Below are 23920 nucleotides of genomic sequence, written 5' to 3' on the forward strand. Positions count from 1 at the left end.
GGAGATTTCTTTAACAGCATGATGTCCACATAAAACCCATGTCCAAAAAATCCTGTTGAAAACCACCTGCTGACAAATGCTGAGAAATTTCTTTGTTTTAATTTACAGCTCCGTTTCCAAAGGTTAAAAACAAATAAGAAGCTGAGAGAATACATTTGCTCCTTAAATAATAGCTACAGTTTTTCACACCTAAATGGCCATGACCTAGATGGCAAGGAGGGTGAAGGAAGGAAGCTTTTTTATTTCAATTTTCCAGGCCAACTGTCTTTTTCATTACACAATGTTAATGCCAAGAAGTTCAAATTATTCAGCAGAATTCATTGTACAAAATAAAATACATTCCGTATGAAAAGGTAGTGCCATAAATTTCGATATTTACTGGAACTGTGGGATGGAGAAAATGCATGTTTCTCAAATACTCTGCACATACAGTATTCAAACAGTACTGACAAGACTAGGTAGACTGAAAGCTTCACAGCACCTTGCATAAGAACCCTTTCTGATTGCTTAGGAAGTCAAAGTCCTTATCTCCCGATTTTTGCTGGCTTTGATTCTCTTTGTCTACCTGGATATTGACCTGGCATTTAAGGAAACACAGGCAGTTATTTTGCCTAGACAATACATCCTCACCATCAGTGCCAAGTTCGAGACAGTTGTGTGGCAAGGCTTCTGGATCCTGTTTCACTCCCGCATATCTGGGAGCATATTCTGCAAAAATTTCATTTAAAGAAGAAGATATAGACTCAGTGTCATCGAATGTGCAATTTAATAGGAAAAAGAGGCATCCCCAGCCCTCCAAACCGCTGTTGCCCGGGGTACCCAGGGCGGGGGTGGTGGGTGTCCCGATCCCGGAGCCCCCCTTGGGCACGCAGCCTTGGGCAGCGCCAGGGCTGCCTTGGGCCGAGCGCGGGGGGCTCTCCTCCAGGCAGTAAAACCAGGAGGGAGCAGAGTGGGGCAATCCGGCGGCAGAGCCTGCAGGGGACGGCACCGCCGGCTGCGCCCCCGGAGCGAGGGGCGGGGGACGGGAGGAGCGGCCTCCGGCCCCTCCGCGGCCGTGGAACCGCAGGGGGCGTGGAGGAGGAGGAGGAGGAGGAAAAGAAGGAGGAGGAGGAAGAGTATTTGGGGGCGGCTCGGAGCAGGTGGCGCTCAGTGTCGCCCAGGGAAGCGGCCAGCTCGGAGCGGCCCCGGCCTGACCCCGCAGCGCGCCGGCCATGGGCTCCGCGGGCGCGGCGTTGCCGCCCCTGCTCCTGGCGCTGGGTACGTCTGTCTGTCCGTCCCGCCGCTCCGGGAAGCAAGAGAGGAAGGAGGGAAAGAGGGAGGAAAGATCCAGCGGCGGGCGCGAGGTGCGGAGCGGGGGCGGCCCCTCCCGCGCCGCCGGGCCGGGCGCAGACGCGCGGAGGGTGCGCGGCTGCGGGCGCGGGCGGGCGCGGTGCGTCGGCGGCGATCTTAAAGCAGGTTAAACTCCTGGAGTGGCGTGGATTTCACTTTGCCGTAAAATGGACTCTGTGTGTGTGCGCTGGAGCGGAGGGAACGGGGGATGTGTGAATTTAGGATTCTATGATGATTATACCTTTTTAGGCGCGAAGATGATGTTCCCTTTGTGAATGCTGCTCCTATTTGCAGGAGTTCTCTAGGTCTGTTACTACACTGTTGGGCAGATGTCGCTCCTTGGACAAGGATAGGGAAACTTGAACCATCTCCTCCTTCTCTTGGCTAACTTAATTACCATTACATCTATTTTCCTGGGAACTATAAGCAATCATATTCACTTGCCATGAGCAAATTCCCAGGCAGTTTCAGAGTTTTAATATTACTGTATACTCTCAAAACCCCTTAATTAGCAAGTCACCGAAGAGGCAGCATGAAAATGAGTTTTCACTGATGAGCTGTTCTAACTTGTTCTCTCAGTAACTATAGCGAACACTGCAGTGGAATGTGTGGCTGCAGGGTATGAAATAAAATACAAAAATATTAACCTGTGATGTGATATATAGAACAAAAACAACCTGACAATTTTTTTAAAGAAAAAATTCTGAAAAGTACTAGTAGGCAAAACATTCCACCGTGTACTTATGCCTAATCTATCCTTTTTTCTCCTGGTACAGCTACTGAAAACCAGGACCATTAGCACTCACTGTAATTCACGAGCTCTTAAGATTTGCAAAAGTTGTAGAGCAGTGCTGAAAGCAGAAGATAAGGCTGATTGTGAGAGGAGAATTCCCCTGGCATTTTGAATGACAGAAGTGGGATAGGTCTACTTCGTTCAGGCACTACCCATGATTTATCTCAATTTATACATCTGAAAGCTGTCATAATTTTGATGTGTCATGACATTTGATGTTAGTGGATACAATTACTGGGTTAATACTTGCTAAGGCCTTTTTGATCTTGTTGGAGTAGCAATAAAAGTTTCAGGACAGGAGAGCTTTCATCAAGTGTTTTTAGAGTTCTGCTATGGTGGTACTCTTGTAGCTCTCCCACAATAATTTTCAAGTTGTTTGTATTCTAGTGAACTGGTTTACTTTCTAAGGTGATATTCTTAAATTTAATTGGGATAGCTTGACTGAATTAGTCTTTACTTCTGGAAAATATTCCAAATTATTCCAGACTTGATTTTATGTCAGTATATTAACTTCTGAATTATCAGCTGTATTAAATGGGTCACATGAGGCGCTTTGCTGTGTCTCTAAATTCAACTAAAAATAGTGCAACAGTGAAGTAGTGGGTTACTCTTTGCTGATGTGTACTTTCGTGTCTGGAAATAATTAAGACTTTGTAGATGCTACAAGAAGAAGAGATCTGAAACAGAACTATCATTTTGATAGCATGACTTTGCTACTAACCTTGTTAATTGTTGACCAAAAAGTGTATAGCATAGAGAAGTAGATTATGTCAAGAGGAATAAATGATGCATTAACAGGGCAACCTATGCAACAAAGCTGGAAGCTTTTCTGTTGCTACCTGCTGCGGATAGATTTGCCACATCCAGTTCTTTAAATTTACATTTTAAGAATGCATTTTTTTTCCTTATCCAGTTCTTAAAAGTCAGAGCCAAAACAGCCCAGCTCTCTCTGAGAGTGAAGCCAGTGGAAAATACAGTAGCTTTCCTGGGCTCAATTCTGGTAACATTTTCTTTGGAAAGCTCTAGTGTCCTCATGCTTCAGAGGAGATATTTGAAATTTGGCAGGAAGGCACTATTTGCATTGTCTACCTAAATTTGGCCAGGTAACAAGTCCATGCAAAACTGTATTCCTCTGGAAAGAAATGCATTTTTATCAGCTAGATTCAAAGTTAATTTATGTCCACTTTGTTGTGCACCTTAGTCAGATGTTTCTGTGTCAGGTCTTAGATCTACATCTGCAAATGCAAAAACTTTCTCTCTTGATATCTCATGTTATTTGTTATATTTAAAGCAATATCCATTGTTGTTTAAGTCACTCTTCTTTCCAGTTTGCTTTTGGATGGTGATCTCCTGACTGTCTGTACTGCGTGCTCTTAACTATTTCCTGGGCTTCAGATGAACCAGCTTGTTTTTCTTTTTATAAGAATAATTAACTTCAGAGTGAGTTATCATGTGATAGTGTTGGAGTACCATACAGAGGGGAGGAAGTAAAATTTGGGGTGACCTTGCCTATACTATCTCAGCAAGCCTTCATATTGAAGCCTAACATGCACCTTCCTCCAGCAACCCAGGATGTGAATGATACAACTCTTAGCACATTCATAAAATCTCCAGTCTGTGAAGTACACATCCCTTGAACTCTTTAATTCTGAAATGAACACTTGCAGCGACACAAGGGTTATGTCTTTTGGGCTATGGGTCTACCACATGAGTGCCATGGATTCTCAAGTCTCTCTGTGGGACCCGGGCAGACCGAAGGAGGTAACAGGTCTACCTGAAATTGGGCTCTCTGTGTAGAATAGAGAGTTTCCAATGATGGAAATTCTTGTAATAGGCTGTAAGGCCCTATAGAGGAATAGGACACCCTACATTACAGACTCTTTTTCTTCAGTATGCTTTTGTTTAATTGGGGATGGAAGCTGTGATAATGGCATTTAACATGCAAGTTGGAAAGTTCCCAGAGTAAGTTGGCCACCTGGATTTGTCTCTTTTGCACATCAGTACACCATGCTGTCACTGCCTATGAACAGAGAAAGATGGTGTGATCAGATAATGAGCTGGAGCGCCTGCCTTGCTTAGTTTTGAAATTAGAAAGTGGTCTAATGAATGAGAATTACATGTAGGATTAAGAGAAATAAATTTCTCTTTTTTCCTTACAAAAGTAGATTCTTTCTCACTCTCTGTCTCTCTTTTTTTTTTCCCGCAAAAGCTGGGTACAATTTCAGACGAGTCATTTGAATCAAATCTTTGACATGTGGTTGGAGCTTTTGTGTTCTTCTCTTTCTCTTTGCTCAGCCAGGGGTTCTCAAAACTGAAGCTGCGTTTTCACGATCTGGTTAAGCTGACCTGAATGTGGAGCTGACACTGCAAGGACATTTCATCCACTCTTGTTTGCATGTTTCCACCAGATTCTCTGTGCTATCACTATGTCTTAGTCTCGGGAACAGGTCAGGGACCCATTTGCTTAAATAATTTTTCCCCCTTTTGAGCCAGGTTAGTTTTGGAGATGAGCTAAACTGATCCTGCTCACTTGAGCAATTTATTTGTTAGTGCTGGCATAGGGTACAGTCAGAACTCATGGCCAGAGAAGGGAGGAAAGCTGGAAAAGTCTCTTTCACTTGTAGCTGTCACTTCCACTGGCTTGAGCTGGTTGTGCAAGTGCATCTTGATGTGCAAAACTGCTCTGTATTCACTGCTGTGACTGAAGTAAATGGAAATTGTATTTTAAATGAAAAAATTGAAGGGTTTAGCTGTATCACTAGATATCCAAAAGTGGTAAGTAATGTTTTTTTTATGGAAATAAGGATGCTCTCTCATTTCACTTGAGTGTTGAAAAATAAATCCTCTGTCACATGCAAATACTTAAATGTTTATTTTCAATATATGTAGGCAATAATCAACAAGGAAGCTGCTAAGATTAAAATAATATACATTAAAGGACATGGCAATTTACAAAGCAGAATGGGCTAAACTGATAACTGAATAACAAATGGAAACAGAACATTTGATGCAATAAATAAAGCTAAAAGTTGGGGTGAAAATGCTTTCAACATGCAATCATGCACACCATGTTAAATCTGTACAGCCTATTTTGATTTCTGCCTTTCTCCCTCTTTGTGATCATCTGTTGATACCTTGATGTTTTATTATCATATTAGTGAGTAATGTTAATGTTTAAAATTATTCTGTAATCTGAAGATGGCTTGAAAGAAGGACCTAAACATGAACTCTTCTTAAAGTAAACCTGTTTCTAGTTTTTCCTTTTTTCTGAGGTAGCAAGAAGTAGCAGCACTACTATGTATTATTTTTGGAGTTTTGCCTCTCACAGCACTGCAGATTGAAGTAAGGCTTCATTCATACTGCATTACAGGACTTGTATTTTGTATTATGTTTATTTTAGAAAGCATACAGGCTATTACCATCAGACACCTAAACACATTAACAGTTAATATTTATTTGTGCATAATTTGGTCAAAGTCAACATGAGATCCTACCAACAAGTTTTAACTGTGTGCTGCCTCTCTCTGAAACAACATGTGAATTGTTCTTTGCTTTTTTGATTCAGTATCACAGCACTTTAATTTAAGAAGTTAAACTAGTAAAAGTACAGCTACTCCTTTTTTTCATTGTGCTTCCTAGCCACTATATAAATATTATCCATTGTGGTCTTTCTTCACTATTGTAATTTTGAATGAATGAAAGTGGAGTTTGTATGTACTCCATGTGATGTACTTTCATGAGGACTAATAACTGGAACTACCAGAGTAATGTCTTAATGTCAAAACAGCTGTGTGTGAATAAAGTACTTTCCTTTAAGATTAATGCAGGTAAAAGGGAGTTTCTGCATCTCCAGATGAGTAAAGCAAGTCATTTTCCCCAGCAGAAATCTTGTGCAGCCTCTATCCAGTGTTGTTATTTTCATTTAAAGGTTTCCTTTGTTAGGCTCTGTGCAGGCTGGTTCCCATTTCCATGGTGACCGTGCTGAAATGCAGACAGGACACAGACTGGTTTCTCATCGGCATAGCCATGCACTTGCATACCAACACATGTTATCTGCTTGGCTTAGGACATTTCCATTAGCAGTTTTAATGTTTAGAGCTTCTTTTCTCTGGAGCTTTTAGACCACATAGTGGTCTGGATACTACACAGTGTTGGGATTTCAGACCCTGTGCAGCGAGACAGAACAAGTTGACAAGCTTATTTTTTGTGTAAATAATTTGGCTCTACTGTTCCAATTTAAATTACTCAAGGACATCAGAGAACTGTCTGAGCCTTAGTTTTCTCTTAAAAGTGATAACACAGAAGGATGTTTATTTATAAACCATTAGGTGGAAGACTGACATATATCTGTGCTAAATAGTTATGGGAACATACCCCTTCTTAAGGCACTGATAAAAGGATAATAAAAGTAAGTGAGTGTGAATTACACAGGATAAATGATGTCTTCTCTCTGTATTGGTCGAGTGTGAGTATGTGTCTTTGTGAAGCAATATGCAACAGTCTTCTTCCTGCTCATACTGCAATCGTTTTCTGGAGGTGGTGAATACTAAAGGCATTTAGTGGTGTCAACATAAGCATTTCCATCACTGCCAAATAAGGCTGTGATTTCTGAATTGCCAAATAAATTCAATATTCTGAGTGTTGGTAATCATTATTTTGAATTATTCCCTGAGTAGCATTTCTGGATCCTCAGGGGAGAAAATTTTATTTTCTCCTGGGGATGCACATGCTATAAAAAATATAGTAAGACTTGCATATTATTCAGGACTTAAAAGAGCAGGCAAAGAAGAAGGATCAACACAGACTCTTTGAATGGAGGATGAGCAAAGAATTTTGTGTGCAACTGAATGGCATGTGCATGGTTGAATGTCACACATGATGAATGTCACGGATTCTTTTGTCCCTTTCAAATTGCTGTTAGACAGGGTGAAGGGCTTGGAAGTTATGCACAGCCCTGATGGAACTCTTGCCCAATTCCTGATTTATTTTGCCCTTTGCAACCTTCTTCCAAGTTTATCATTCTTCCCTTATATCATACACTTGCATGCCTTTTATTTTTTTCTTAATCGCACAAATCTTCTTGCATAACAGGTTGGTTATTTCTAAAGGACAGGCAATAAAGAAATCTTGGGGGAAATTACTGTCAACAGCAGGCTTCAGGGAGGAAGTTTAGTGCACAGTATAAATACCTAAGGAAATAGTGGAATTTGAGGATGGAGAGGTGAGTGGAGGGGTGTGAAGGATTGAACTAAATTTTTACCTTTTATCTATATGACAGCTAATCTATCTGCCTGTCTAGCTATCTGTCTCAAACATAGGGGACCTTAAGCAAGAAAAGCTGGCAGTGGTTGATGCTCTGTTAGGACTGCAATACAAAGCTCTGTGTGTTGATAAGACTGCAGATGACCAGGCTGCTTCACCCACTGGATTTCCTGGTGAACAACTACCTCAGCCAGCTGCAAGATTGGTGTTCTTACCTGACTGAGGAGTAGCTGCCTTGTGCTAGGTCTGCATGCTAGTGCAGCTAAGGATGCTGTTACTAGAAGTTGTCAACCCAGCACTTTCTGGGGGATGTGCCTGTGCCATGCTCTGTGCTGCCTGCAGTGAGGTAAACCAATCGAATTAGCTATCAGTGTGTCTAAATTTCCACATGAACAGCAGTCACTTCTCATGATTTCTCAGTTTCTGTGACTGTTGTGTTCAAGTTTCCCTTCAGCTATGAGAGCACACTGGCTGAGAAATTCTACTTCATTATATATTCAGCTTAAAGAACAAAACAGTAAATTACTGCAATTCAGGTCTAAATTTATTCTTGGCTGGTCCCATTCTCTTAGCTGAGTAGATGTCTGCGTAGGCAACTCAAGTCAAGAATTTGTGTCCTGGTTTCTTTATAGCAACATGGTAAATAAGGAGAGTAAAACACAAAAGAATCTCCTTGAGGCACCTGTTCAAAGCAACAGCCAGTGAAGTATTACATCCTGAGGCAACTATTATATCCTAGATAGTTACCAAATATCACTGAAGAGGAGGGTGTGTCACTCAAATGTCTCTGTGCCTGTATTCTTATTTGAATTTTCTGTTTGAAGAGAATATTAATTGCTACCTAAACAATAGCAAAACATTTTATGAAATAATTTTTCAGTGATTCAACTTCCTTACCAGTAAATTCTAATAAGACAATGACAGAAGTCTATAATAATGAATTTTAAAACTATTTTATCCAGTATTCCTACTGTGTAGTATAAAATTCAGTTGTCTTTATATGCAGTATTTTAGATGCACATAGAACAGATTGAATTTAAAATATTAAACTCAGATTTAGCTGAAATTCCTCAAATGATAATTTAGCTAACCTTTTGTGCATAGAAAAAATTTAGGTGCCATAACACTTTCTTTAATTGTGCTCACCAAATAAAGTTCCCATTTAAACATATATTTAGGTCAAATATAAAATAGCAGAAATTATGAAGGAGGAACTCTTAGTAAGATGGGCAAATGTAAACTGAGAAAAAATCCAGCAGTGCTAGTCACATAGTCCTTCTGCTAATAATGGTTATCCATTTAACTCTAGCCAAATATCTTTTGTTTCACTGTTTAAAGTAAATAAAAAGAATAGTAAATAAAAGTAAATAATAGTAAATAGTAAAGCAAAGTAAATAAAAATAAAGAATGAGAGTAGAACTCTCATTCTTTATTTTTTCCCCCTTTTTGTTTTGGGTGGTGGGAGTAGGGGTTGGTACACTTTTTTGTTGTTTGTTTGTTTGTTTTTTGTTTGGTTTTTTGTTTGTTTTTTGCTTTTGTTTTGTTTGGGTTTTTTTGGGGGGGGGGTTGGTTTTGTTTGGTTTTTTGGGTTTTTTTTGTTGTTGGTTTTTTTGTTTTTGTTTTCACTTCCAAGCTGCCAAAAGCCAGTTGATTATATTGAACACTAAAAAAGTACTTGAGTCTCTGGAGTTGTCCTTCTGAGAAGCTGAGAGCCACAATAGACTTTGGTTCTGTGAAGACAAAAAAGCAACTGTTCTGCTTTTGTGGAAGCAAGTATTATCTCCAGAAAACTCTTCTTAAATGTACATGGGCCCTTCTCTCTGACCCCAAAATGTACAATGGCTTCATTTTGAAAAAAAAAAAAAAAAGATAACTTCCTTCTGAATTCTAACTACAGTGTTCTGTCACCAACCTGAGCCCTGGCATCTGGGTAGACCCTGTGTGGTGTGTGGGCTGAGGGCTGGAGGAGTGCCTGTTGCAGCCCCACTTCACCTAAAACTTGGTGCCCTTGCCCCAGAGTGCAGGGTTGGGTGCCTTGGACTCAGCACTTTAAAATGCACAAAAAGCCGGCTTCTTGCAACGCAGGAAGACTCCTGCAGCTAAGAGATGGATCAAGAGTGTTTGAACTCCATCCTTCTGTCACCATCATAGACGCTTCCTGCTACTGAGGTCAAGGATGGGGAAGAATTCTGGGAGACAAGTGTCCAATTCAGCTTTCTTTCGAGAGGTAGCTGCTTCAGAAGTAATGGTAATAGTCATCCAGGAAATATGGGAATTAGTTACCTAGTTCCCCCTTGAGCCTCATGGTGTAGTTTCACCCCTCAGTGTTTTCCAGAAGCATCCTTGCTACCTGGCAACAAAGCAGTTAGACAAGCAGTCTCTACCCCATATGTTAAAACGAGGGCTCCTCGTTTCAGGATGTATATTCATGTTTCCAGACAGGCAAAGATACATCTTGCCTGTGGCCTAATGTCTGGGCACTTAGCTGGAAGGAGTTCTGAGTAGACTTTTTGGGACCAGCTACCCATATAACTCACAACTGGTAATTTAGTTGTGCATAGAAAGTTACATAGCTATTCAGTTAAATAATTTAATATTACAAGTCAAAATAATTAAGTTGAAAATCCTTCATTGCCTTTTACTGTTGTATCAGAGTGGGTTAACAGTAGGGTAGAATACTTTGCTCTTAGACAGGGCTGCTTCTACACCTGATTCATATTCTAAACTTTTGTGCAACTTTGTGTAATGACACCTAAGTGACAGGTAATTTTAGGTTCACTGTGGGCTAGCCAGCTGCTGAAGTCTGGGCTTCCTGGATTGTTTTCCTCATTTTAATGTGCCTAAATTCTGCCTAGACACTATCTGGTGCCAGAATTGATCATTTCAAGGTGCATTAAGGCGCAATTTCAGGTGAGTGATTGGGACCACCTGCCTACCATTCAGGATGCCCAGCCATGAGCTCCCATTAAAATCAAAGGAGAGAAGTAGTCATTACTCCTGGCATAGGAGAACAAATGTTCTGATAATTATAGCTCTTCCAAGTATTGTGTTATATATCCTGTGGTGCTTTGAGTTTTTCTTCTTGCAGGAAGCTGATGTAGCAAACATTTTACAGCTGAAGCTGCTCTTATTTCTGTGGCTGTCTGTGTACAGTGTACAGAGCTAAGCTTCCAGTTAGCTTCAGAAGCTGTGAGGGAGGAACAGGGTCTTAAACATGCTGCCCTAAAAATGGTATGATGGAATGGTCACTGGACCCACTGCAGTCCTCATGCTTTAGGATGTGACACTGGAGTGGCAGAGGGATGGATGGTGATGGCAAGTCCCTAAGCTTTTTTCTGGTCTAGCCTTTCAGGTCACATTTAACAGTGATATAATATGATATAACACACAGCATAATATGTTATAATACACGGTAATTTTCATATAGACTAGAGTGTGATATGGGTAGGGAAGTACAGATACCTGTGCTTGCTTTCCCTTCTTGATACTTGTGTGAAAACCAGCATTTTTGCTTTGTACAATCATGTTTTCATAGCAGCTGAGATGAGCAAATGTGGCATATAGGGTGTATAGATAGCAGTCACATTGCTTTCAGTGTGGTGACATGCATTTCCTCTCTTACAGTTGTAGTGTGGCTCATGGTTCTCTGACTATATTTGGAAATATTCCTGGTTTAAAAAAGAGAAAACATGACCACTGCTAATGTGGACACAAGGGAAGAGAAACTGCTGGAGTGGAGAAATGCCACTTGGAAAGTCAGTTTTTATCATAGGGAAGCATGCAAGGCTTTTTGTGTTTATCATCATTACTTGTGAAGGCCAGTGACAGCTGCATAAATAACATATGTATGTGTACAGCTTGTTACCCTCACATACTTTTAATCTCATTGTGGTGTTGAAAAAAAATTTGGTATTCTAAGAACAAAGTTGAAAAATCTGTTAGTACCAAGATAAAAGAAAAACAGCATGTCATAACAAAATGATAGCATTTAAGTGAATTTTCTGCAAAATAAAGCTTTTCCCCACTGAAAACATGGATGGAAACATGCCAAGATAATAAATTTGAGTAGGCTTGAATACTTGCTGTCTTTATTAAAAACTCATAGGAAGCCGTCAGTCCTGCAGGAGCTGCTCCTAAGCACTTATTTGGAGCCAGTCCTTGGTGTATAGTAGGTTGTCTGGGTTTCTTAACTACAGATGAAGAGTGGTTGATTTGTCTGCTCTGGAAGCCAAGGAGGGCAATATCTGAGCCACAAGTAGGGAGTTACCAGGAGAAAGACAAGTCTTGTAGACCAGCTAATGAAGTTGTGGATAAATTTAATTAGATCTCTTATTCTGCAGCAGTGTCAGAACAGCAAAATAGACAGCTCCTAGTTGTGTTATTACAGTCTCTGCAACTTTTCAGTCACAATTTGTGTCCTACCAGGTTTGGGCTGCTTTTATAGGAGGTTATTGATAACTCCTCAGTGCAGCTTTTGCATTGTGAACCATTGCAAGGGAAAGGCAGTATCTCAGGCTTTCACACACACAGAGGCTCTCAGGCTGGAAGCTGACCTATTTCCAGGAAGAAGCAGTCAGCCAACTAAGCCAAGAAAACTTGCTGAAAAGAAGGGGAGGAAGAAGGGTGGGAGGATTGTTACTAAATGAGGCATTGTTTCTCTTTTGTTCCGAGTGGTGGATTTGGGGGTGTCTTTTTGCCTAGAATTTATTTCTACTCTAAATGTTTTGATTTCTGTTAATTATTAAGAAGTCTGAGATATTGTGGCTGTTGTGAGGAAAAAGTTGGTCTCAAGACAACAGAAAGTAAAACAGTTAGATGAAGTAATAAAATGAAGACTTTCCTTTTTCAAGGTTCTGTAAACATATGAAATAGTGGCAAAAAAACTGAAGTGAGGATTATACAATGTTTCAACTGCCAGTATAAACAGTGTCTTGCCAATCACTTTCTTTATTTTTTTTATTCATGTAGAAGTTTATATTGACTGTATTTAGGAGTAAGAAGTGTGTTCAGGTTTAAATAAAACCAGATTAAATGTGATTATAAAACTACTTCGTATATGAGCTGAAAGTATCTACATGCCATTATATCTACTGCTGTGGGTGTGCATATTGAAGAAAAAATTATTACAGAAAGTAGAAAAGTAAATATAAAAGAGAAAACTAATGAGAATTTTTTTTCAGTAATATTGACCATACTGGGTAAAGGCTAATACATCTTTTCAGACTGAATTATAAGTAGTCCTTTATTTTTCTTGCATGTTGGAGTGGATTCTGTGTAGCCATTTGTGAGTATTCTAAAGACAGATAAAAAAGTTATTTAATATTTATGTTCATTTATAGGAAAGTCCCAAATGGTGAAACCAATATAGTTGGAGAAGTACATTACAAGAGGAAAAAAGACTTTCTTTTTTTGTGAGGATTTTGCTCATTGCCATGAGAATTGATCAGCGGCTTCTGAAAGCCACAATGAAGAACATCCATATTGCAATTCAAAAGACTGAAGTCTGCATGCTGGTTGTTGTTTCCTTAATGTTTCCACAGTCTTGTCAATAACGCATTCAAAGCACAACCTATTATGAAAGCTGAGTAGTTCTTTCTGTAAGAATACTTGACTAATTCCAGTTGGACTATTGCTCTGATAATATATGTTCTGAATAATAAGGGAGTAACATTACTCTTAAACCAAAATGCTGTTCAAACAGTAAAGTAAGACTAAATATATTGAATATAAAGCAAATACTACTTGACTACCCTCTTTCATAACTTTATTGCTTCCCCTTCCTGCCTTCATTCCACCTTCTGGCTAACATTGCAAGGACAGTAGGTGATTATAATGTGAAGGGGGTCTGTAGGTGCCTGTACTCCCTCTCTAACTCTGGAATCTGTGAGCCAACTTCAGCAAACTTTTGCAGAGGGATGAAAAAACTAACCAGCTGGGTATCAGGCAGACACAAAAGTGCTTTTTCAAGTTCCCTGACAACTAAGGAGATCCAGTGTGACTTTGCACAATAGAAAATAGCTGAAAATCTACCCCAAAGAGAGCCCTTAGAAATATTTCAGTCATGGAGAAAGCTTGAACCAGAGTGTGCATCCACTGTGAGATGAAGTCAGTGGAAAACAACAGCTACAAGTTCTCTCATCCCTCCCACCCCTTTCTTTTCTCTGTCCTCAGCAGGGTCTGACAGGCTTCAGGGCCCTGCTGATGTGTGTTCTTTGGAGGTAGAAATCTTTGAGACCAACAGAAAAATTTTCTTTGTGGAATTTGTAGCGGCTCTCTTCGAGCAGTATAACATAAAAGGGCAAAGCAAAGCCCTCTTCTGTAATGAATAGATATTTTTTAAAAGGCCAGACTGAGCAATTAAGGCAATGTCAGCAGCACACATCTTAGTGGCTGCCAATCTAAGAAACTAATTCAGGAAGCAACCAATAATCCAGTGGGGTATTCTTGATTCATTTTTCCACCCAAAATAACTTATAGATGAAAAACCGTAGTGCATGGTTTTAGCATAATGCCAGGCCATGGCCTTGCTTTTCCTTGGTGACTACATGCTTACCCATTCCACCCCCAAATCCCTCAGCATGCTGCTGACCTTGAGTTTGGGTTTCTTGGGGTCAGCTGCCCTGCTAGAGCTGGCAGAGCGGGCAGTGGTTATAGCTGTGGCTGGGCTCCCTAGCAGAGGGGAGCTGCCAAGGATGCTCTCCTGGCATTGTGACTGACACAAATGCTCACTCACAAAGACAAAGGGTCACTTAGCTGGGTTATATAACAAACTTTTTCTGGTTTATAGCTAGTAGTTGTTTAAAGAACGGAACACCATGACATTAAGGTAAAAAAGCAAACTTTCCTACTGGCAAGGTTAGTATTAGATAAATTTAAAACTTAGTGTGTGGTGGATCCTTACAGACTCAGTGGTCAAAGTCCATTGTCTCTTTTTTCTTCTTGATACTGTCTTTGCTAGACCTGTTTGATGGAGAGAGATAAATAACAACAGCAGAGAATGCCTCTGACTGGATATTTTAATAAGAGGTGAGACTTGGCATAACAGACTCTACTTATGGTATTTTGTAATTTATTGCCATCTAAATTTGGCACATTACCTTTGCAATGTAGTAAAATGTGATTGGAAAGTCAATCTTTACTATTTAGAGTGAAAACAAAATGACACATTTATTATGATACCTATGATACATTCTATTAGAGCTTTACAAAGTTGTTCCACCAAATGAAATAATCAAATACATAAAAATCAGATTTCATTTTTTTATCCTGTTGATTTTTTTATGCTTGATGTTAATCTGAATAAGGGGCTTCAATAAAACAGCTATTATAATCTTAGCATCAAACAATTGATTATCAAACAGACATTTTTTACTTGATCACTTTAAGCTGTGAACTTTGCTCACAAAATCAAAACAATTATGAACTGGGTGTACCTAATATGAGCTTTTACTTCATTAAAACTTGCTTCAGCTTGTAGTGCAAACAGAATGAAGCAAACAAGGCATTAGAGCTATCATTAGATATGTCATTTATAGTTACAAAGGAATTTCCACACGTTGAGGCTTAAAGGTACCAGTCATAACATGCATTATTTTTCATCCTGCTAGGAGAAAAAAATAAATCCTGGTGTTAAATTATAAAACCAGCTAAATAACTACACTGCAGCTCCCATGGCTCATACTGCAATAATGCAGTTGCTTAAATATGGGAATTCCCAGGGGAAAAAAATCCCATGCAGAGAGATACTCGAACTTATTAGAAAGCTTAGGAGTTTCTTTTATCCCTTTAGGATTTCCTTTCTTGCACTTACTTTCTGAAGCTAGATGTTGGGACTATGCTACTTAGTGAAGGTGGTCCCTTTAAACTGAACTGCCCAAGCAACTTTCCCAGTGGAGAGGAATTGCTGCTTTTGAAGTCTGCAGAGGGGCTTTCAGAAGCTTTAGGCTCATATCTAGCTTCCTTTGTTCCGCAGAGTCTGTTTACTTGACTGTAAATAAAGTGCCATTTACAGACAGAAGTTAGGAAGTGGATTTTTACTTGCCCGACCAATCTCTCATCATGATCATTAGGTCACAAAGTAGAAGTCTGTCACCAAAAGCTATTAAAATCCAGATAGTGAATTAGTTTTCTTTATTTCAAGATTCTTAAATTATCAAAGTTCATTGCCTGAAGGCAGCAACAGATACAGAATCGTTCCAGCCTGGAATATACAGTACTTTGAACCTAGATGCTTCAATGATTGGCACCCTTTTAATGCATAAGAGACCCTCTTATTTTGCACAGGCTTAAAATAGGTCTAAAGGAAACTTAGAATTTTCTCTTTTTTTGGCTGCAAATGCTTGAGTTTCTTTTTATGGATACTATATAAAGATAGATGTACAAAGTGTATAAAAGATGTCCTTATAGCGTACGCACTATATAAGATGGAGGAAAATGGCAGGAATAATGCCTTCTATATTATTGCCAGTATATACTTGCTAGACCCAGCCAAGTAAGATTTGTGTGGAGTAGATCTAAAAAAATCTGCTGACAATTATAAAAATGTGGAATTTAAAATGTGACTGAAATATGCTGAAACTAGGCTGATCTGTAAGAACACTGCAGACAACAGTGTATCTTCAGAGGCTGGGTTTTATGATTGCTGTTTTTTGTTCTCTTTTCACTGTCCTTGACTGTCTGCCTGTCCAGAAAGGGAACATGATAGAGTCAGATTTGAAGAGAGCTGTGATCTGGCAGACACTTCTCCATTGTTCCAGCTGTGCATTTTTGCTCTCAAAGAGCAGTGCTCTGATGCTGCACTTGTGCAAATGATTAAAAAGAATAAAACCAAGCCCCAGCGGTAAATGGGAAGGATGGGTGAAATGGTTCAGTGAGAAGAAGGCCATGGGAAGAGAAAAAGGACATTGCCTCTGCAACTGTGGTGAAGCCCAGGGAAGCTACAAGGGAGTTGAAGCTTCCCTATGCAGGGACAGGTGGATTATTCCTTGCTCCTTGGAGTAAGCCCCCATCTTGGAGAAAATAGGACCACAGAGAGTGGCCCTGGGAGGTTCAGGGATGGATGTTACACACTGGTGGGAGGTCAAGGGAGGACATGAGCTGGCAACACATTACCTACCACACATTATGCTGACCCCACCTGTCTTGTCACAGCACCCCAGGGGAATTTGAACCATGGGGACTTTCCTTCAGGCTGTTGGCTGTCATACCAGCTTCCTGTACTTTCACCCAGTTCTGGAGGAAATTTTTGTCCTGCCTGTAGCGTTTAACAAAACTCTCACCTTGGACATAAATTAGAAACATCTTCCATGTATTTGCATCAAAGCTGTTCAATGCACTCAGCAATGTTACCATTTGGCTTGCAGTGTGATTTGCTAATAAGTGTGTAACAGTCCAGAGAGTCAAGAGTTTTTCTCTAACTGTCACTGGATTTTGGGTCAGACTGGAACTGTTTATTATTCTATATTACTTTCATCTCTTAGGTTTGAAAGCCAGCGTTTATTTTCATGTGCAACATATAATGTGGAGAGTTCTTCTTCAGTATTTTCATGCAGGATGGTGCTGTGTTATAGTCTCCTTTGGCCTCTTGAGAAAGGGAAACTGCTAAATCATGCTTGATTTCTGGCTGAGGATAATACAATTTAGCAACAGACACAAAAAAACCCCTCAGGATACGACATGAAGAAAATATTTTTATAAAATACAAGTATATTAGATCACAAAGGAAATACTGGCAATTGTCGATTACTATCTCAATACACCGTTCCTTGTCCTCAAAACCCAGACATAAACTGTGATTATATGAGGTTGTGTTTAGTGTCAAAAGGCTTGCAAAATACAGGGCAATGAGTCTGTACACATTCTCTTCTCCAGTCTTAAATAGCTTGACTAAAGAAATATATTTATCTCTAAGGATGTTTCTCAAGAAACTATCCTTCTAGCAGTGGGTGACTTTTTGCTTTCCAGAGGCTGACTGGTTGTTTGAGATAACTAATGTATGACTTCCTGTTTGAATTTGTGGTAAAAAAGTAGTAACTCTTTTAGTGTTGTATTTAGTCTTCTGCTAGTGATATTCCTGTTTTGAATTCTGTGGGCAAGGGTACAAAATACATTGAGACTTTCTATAGGTCGTGAACTTTGCCTGCAAACCTGTGTGATTTTAATATTTTCACTATGATTTTATTATCATTATTACTATTACAATTTAGCCCATTCAGTGATGGGCTGTTTCATGCTGATATAAACCCTGTTAACCTCTCTTCCAAAGCTGCTCCTGGGACCTGGGAGAAAGTGATACCAACAGTAAGCTCTCTGCCCATCAAAACTAGAGAAATGGTTAGAATTTGAGATTATATTTTTAAGATGCCATCTCTCCATAAAGTATCTTTGTTGTAAGGGATTATTGAAAAAGCTGCTTCTTTACTACACAATGACTCATACTAAATGATTGTGGTGAGGCATATTTGTGTGTAAAGCAGATAAAACTCATTCTGTCTGGGCACACAGGAAGGGAGGGGAAACATGAGGGACATTGGACATTGTTTAACCCAAGAGCAGCTCTGTGAACCTGCCTCATCTGGAAACCTCAGGGAGTAGCTGAGGTCATGATTTCTTCCATCATTGCCATTTTTGGAGGCTTTTCAGGAGCTCTAAGGTATTTCTCAGCTGGGCTGTAGCTTGTTCCTGGAATCCCACTGTTGTCTCAGTCCTTCCACCTCCACTCTGGGGAAGCAGTTGCCTACTCACAGCAGAATCCCTCAGGGGAGTCTGGTCTTTTTCCTGCAGCCCTCCCAGTGCATATTCTCCTAGGTATCCTCCTACAGCTCTTGATCAGAAAAACAATCAGGCCCTTTATGGATGAAGAGTGGGCCCCCATGTCCTACAAAATTGACTTTGTCCCCAGTCCACATAGCTGGTTCCTTCCAAAATGGCATGGAATGGCATGCCATTATTCCCAGGCACGTAAGTGCCCAAGGAAAAGCAATTAAGAACAAAACCACAGCTAAGTAGAATTGCAATGTTAAATGTCACGATTTATTAATGCTGTTCTACCTTGCATGTTTGTAGTTCTAAGTTTTCCTGTTTGGACAACTGTTCAGACTGTTTGGACTGAAAACAAAGGCTTCTGGCATGATAATGAAATGACTCAAAAATTTAGGTTTTCTGATGCAGCAGATAATCTCATTTTTATTCCAGTGCCACAAACTCAATTATAAACAGTGCTAGCAGGTAAAGTCAGGCCATTTTGTTTGAGCACAAAAATTGAGGTGAATGGAGTTGCACCCAGCTGGTAGTTGGTCACAAGTGGTGTTCCAAGGCTCAGTTTTGCTTTGATATCTCCATTGCCTGGATGAGGGGATCAAGTGCACACGCAGTCAGATTTTGGGTGACATCAAGTTGGATGGTGAGAGTGCTGATCTGCTGCAGGGCAGGAAAGGCTCTGCAGAGGGATCTGGACAGGCTGGATCATGGGCTGAGGCCAATGGTGTGAGGTTCAACAAGGCCAAGTGCCAGGTCCTGCCCTTGGGTCACAACAGCCCCAGGCAGTGCCACAGGCTGGGTCAGAGTGGCTGGAAAGGCCCTGGGGGTGCTGGTGACAGCAGCTGAACATGAGCCAGGCTGTGCCCAGGTGGCCAAGAAGGCCAATGGCATCCTGGCCTGGATCAGCAATGCTGTGGCCAGCAGGGCCAGGGCAGGGATTGTCCCCCTGTGCTGGGCCCTGCTGAGGCCACACCTCCAGTGCTGGGTCCAGCTCTGGGCCCTCACTGCAGGAAAGGCACTGAGGGGCTGGAGAGAGTGCAGAGAAGGGCAATGGAGCTGGGGCAGGGGCTGGGGCACAAGTGCTGTGAGGAGCAGCTGAGGGAGCTGGGGGTGTTTATCCTGGAGAAAAGGAGGCTCAGGGGTGACCTTATCACTCCCTACAGCTGCCTGAAAGGAGGCTGTGGCCAGATGGGGGTCAGCGTCTTTTCCCAGGTAACAACCAATAGCACGAGCAGAGATGAGCTCAAGTTGCACTAGGAAGGTTTAAACTGAACATTAGGAAAAATTTCTTCCTGGAAAAAGCTGTCAAGTATTGAAGCACTCTTCCCAGGAAAGTGGTGGAATCACCATCCTGGAAGTTTCCAAAAGGTGTGTAGTTGTAGCACTTGGGGACATGGTTTATTGGTGGATTTGGCTTCGGGACATGGTTTATTTGGTGGTTGAGTAAGGTTCTTTCAACCTAAAAGATTCTGTGATTCTAGTGTACCTCAGCAGGCTGTTGATGTGTTTGCTGTGCCATAAGCTTAACTTATGCCTGAAGGTAAAGGAGGATAACAGACCTGTGAATCACACATTTTGCCTCTATTCAGCTAAAACATTCCCATTAGTAATGCTGCAACTTTTGTTAAGACAAACAGTGAATGAGTCACTGATCTCTGCCCACAGTAATACAACACACCTAAAGAGTGCTAGAGAGGCATTTGGCATGGCCAGGGTACTGTGGCAAAATCACTGTTTTTTCAAGCGTGTGTCAAAGGCTGTGTTTATTTTCTTCTGTTGGGGGAGCTGTCGCAGATGAAGAGCCTTTTTCACCGGGATGAAAATTCTTCTTTAATTGCTTCTGTTATAATCTTTCTGTTAACAGGCATTCTTTATAACTGCTGTGAAGCCTACAATGTTGGGCTCCTGGAAGCAAAAATATTTTCTGGTCCACCAAGAGAGCAGTTTGGATATGCAGTTCAACAGTTTATAAATGAACAAGGCAAATGGTAAGCAGTTTTAATGGGTTGGTTTACGTCCAACTAAAAGGTTAAGTAAAAAAATGTTGCAACTCTTAATATTTCTTTTATAATTCCACATCTCATTTGAAGGGATTCTGGCTAATTTGTCTTTATATTACAGCTATCTTTTTACAAAGAAATACTTAATGTTACTAAACCAAAAGTTGAGATATTCTAAAAGTATGTGCATGTGATGGTTCATGCTTTTTTACTCAACACCATGTCTTTCCTTAACCTGAGGTCTTTCTTATGGTAATCTTTTACTTCATCTCCAATACTCTAATTTCCTTAGGCTTACAGTTTCTTTAGAATTTTAACTTGCATTTAATTTCTTCGTGTACCCAGAGCATCTTTGTTGCTCTTTATGATCTTTTATACTCTTTATTTTAATATGTGGGTATTTTCCCATTTTAACATTTTTAAGGTCAAAACAAATTATTAGGCCTAGTGAGTTCTAATTATTAATATTAAAATTAAACTAAATTGACATAATTTTGTGTCTGGTACAGTATTAACTGTTTGCTTCACAAGGGATGGTGTATTTGGATTTTTATGATAACACAATTATAGCAAAGTATTGTGTTTGCAACATCTCTTCAGCTGCAAAATTTGACCTGAAAGCCTCTGTTGCCACAACATTGGGCTTGATGAGCAATTAGTAAAATAATTTTTCTAGTAATGTTGGTTTCAAGAAGAACTTTAACATATTATTGGGAGTAAGCGCATTTAGCGGAAAACACATTGTTTCCTCTTCTGCAGCCTCAGCAGGCGCAAATCTTAAGGTGTCTTTATGTGTAAGGGTCTTAGAAAGCTGTTGAGAACTACTGAACTCTTCAGTGGCTGTTTGTGTATACATGGGTTTAAGTCTAGAGCAGAAAGCCACACCAGATTGTACATATTATGGTATGCTGAGACACTTCAGACCAGTCATCCTCCATGGACAGGAGTTGTGTCAGAACCCAAATAGCCACAAACAGACAGTTCTGCTTTTGTGACAACACCCTCAGGAACTGCACTTTTTTTCAGTAAAGAGAAAGAAAGATGTCACACGAGAAAGTGTATTTTGCAGTTAAAATTTGGAAAAGTGGCACAGTGACCGAGGCAGCTGAGAGGTTTGTGACCGCGCCGCTGCCATCGGCTGCACGCACTAATGTACAACCCCGACTTCCCAGAGGTGTTGGCTTCCAGGGACCAGGAGACACAGCCAGAGCAGAGCAGAGCTGTAGCCTCTGAATTAAAACCTTGGCATTTTCTCTCCCTCAGCTGAGTAGGCTTCCAACCTACCCCCACTCTTCATCTGATGCTGTGGTGGCTTCTCACTGCATTTCTGCCTGCTTTAATTATGTGTTTAGTCACCCATAGATCAGAGACCTCTTTAAAAAAAAAAAAAAGCAACCAAACTCCCCCCCCAACTCCCCAACTTCTGTATAAAGCCATTGAAGGAGAACAAGAATGTGTGCCTGTACTGAATGGAACATTTTTGCTTCATACATTGAGAAATTGTTGTGTTTTATACTTCTAGCAAGTTTTTCTGAAAGCTTGCAGAAGAAGCAATAGCTGCCTGATCCATTCAAGCTATTTATGTTTTATATTTCCCTGTTTTAGTTTTGCTTCTAATATAAGAACTCCTCCACTACCACTTTCTTGGATAATGTGTGCTGGATGGAAAGAAAAAAAAAGTAACTTTGGTTTCACTTTTCCTACCTTACAGAATCATGAAATCAGTTAGGTTGGAAAAGACCCTTTGACCATGGAGTTCAACAAATCTTCTCCTAAGTATATGAATATTTTGAATCTGGTAAACTTTTCTGTATGTAGGCACTTCACCATTAGTTCTTTCCCGCCATGGTGTCCGATGTATCTCCAAAAATCAGGGAAATTTTATCAGTTTGTGTTCAAGTAACGAGGACTTGTTAGACACTCTTCAGTGAAGAAGAGCCCTTTTCAGTCTTCCACTCAAAAAATCATTAGGCAAGCTTAAAAAAAAAGTGAATCATGTTCTACTGTCTTGTTCTCTTAATTTCTAGGCTATTTTATTTTTCTTGGGACAACAGAGCTTTATCTTGTATGCGTTATTAAAAACAAACAAATAAACAAAATTAAAACCCAAAACAAAAAACCCAACCAAGCAGACAAAAAATAAACTCCAACCCAAACAGAACATTCAATCTCTTTCAAGTTGTTCAGTAGAGTTGTTTTCTCCTATGAGCCATGCGGAGGCTGTGATCCATGCACAGAGCTCTTGTTGACATGGCTGAACTGGGAACAAGATAAACAGTCTGAGATAAGATCAGGGTGATTTTTCTGTCTGAGGGGAGCATTTATCATCATATGCTTTTGTGGAGAGATCGTCACTGTGCAGCAAGAATGTGATGTATCAGAAAACTCTGTCCAGGCACAGAGAATGGGGCTGCTCACCACACCATGTGCTTACTGGGGTGCCATCTCTCCCCAGAAGAGATTATCCGGAATCTGAGCTCCACCAGAAATTCTATCACTTCCTTAGATTTTGATTAATAAGCTCACAGGCTGCTATATAAAATGCAGCTTTAAAAAACCTCCTGTATTCAAAGAGTAGAAAGAAGAGCTACAGAAATATAGCAGATGCCGGTAATGTTACTCAGCAATATTTCTGGGAGGTGCATCTCCTGAGGCAGTAAGAACTAAAGAAATGATAAAGAGAGAATTTTTGCAGAATTGTTACTGGCTTTCACTTTTTCTTGGAGATGAGTTCAGAGAGAAGAGGGAAGACAGTCCAAAAGGGAAATGCAGGAGTATTGGAGTCTGGTACATGTTGGGACACTGTGGCACAAACCACCAAGGAAGACTGTTTGTGTTAGAGCAGATGATCCGGGATAATTGGGCATTAATCCGCTGTGCATTGATGAGCCTTGATGGTGTGTGATGCTCATAAATAAGGACAAACTTGCAAGTCAAGCCCAGCTCAAGCTTTTCACAGTTTCTGGTGGGAATTTTAAAATAGGAGCTCTTTAATGAACTTGAGGAAAATTGTGAATACCAATGAAATTCATCAATTAGAAAAGAAGTTGGCCACACAAGTAATTAGCCACCACAGAAACATAATTCAGTTTATACTGTGGTTCTCCCTGTCAAGAGGTCATCTGCATGTGAATCTTAAACTTAAACTAAAATGTCTGTTATTTTATAATCTTTCAGAAAGTCAGATTGTACCCTATCAAGTTCATCTTGAAGGTGCATTCCCTTAACAGCAGCTGACAGTACAGTCTTCAGAGATAACCATATTTACTCCATGCTGAGAGTTGGTTTTATAGCTGTCTCAGGTGAGGAAGATTGAAACAGTTGTAGGTAGCTGTGAAATGCTTTTTCTTACACACGTGTCTTCAGACACATGCTCAGCTGTGTCTGTGTGCTTAGAATTTGCAATTTTAAAAATTATTTTGGTTTTGAATTTATATTGTGGTATTTTTGTATTAAAATATTTTGTTTCATCTCACATGTCAGTAATGACACAATATACAATGCACTTACTGATGTATCTCATAACTATTGCACTACCAAATGTAGTTTTATAAATCATTGCCTAATTCTCACTGGTCACCAAATATAGTGGCCTTTTTCCTGATGATCTGTGCAGCCTCTTCAGACCAATAAGATATTTTGCGAGAAAGACACATTTCTGTATGAACTTCTATTGAAATCAGTACATTTTCAAAGCTTTCTGATTTTAATGAGGAAGGCCATTTCTTTTGAGGAGGGTAATTTTTTGATTTTTTTTTTCTCCTAACAGAAGCGGCCA

At 40.2% G+C, this 23920-nt stretch overlaps 1 protein-coding gene across 1 annotated transcript in view; it reads left to right on the top strand.

The window, feature by feature from the left end:
* The first annotated feature begins 1211 nt into the window (after nucleotides 1-1211).
* Nucleotides 1212-23920, top strand: part of ITGA2 (integrin subunit alpha 2) — a 67598-nt gene continuing 44889 nt past the window's right edge. Inside the window, exons 1-2 of the mRNA XM_036403732.1 lie at nucleotides 1212-1257; nucleotides 20007-20130. Coding sequence (XP_036259625.1) covers nucleotides 1212-1257; nucleotides 20007-20130 — 170 coding nt within the window. The remainder of the gene's footprint in view (nucleotides 1258-20006; nucleotides 20131-23920) is intronic.

Source organism: Molothrus ater, chromosome Z (genome assembly GCF_012460135.2).
Source record: "Molothrus ater isolate BHLD 08-10-18 breed brown headed cowbird chromosome Z, BPBGC_Mater_1.1, whole genome shotgun sequence".
NCBI lineage: Eukaryota > Metazoa > Chordata > Aves > Passeriformes > Icteridae > Molothrus > Molothrus ater.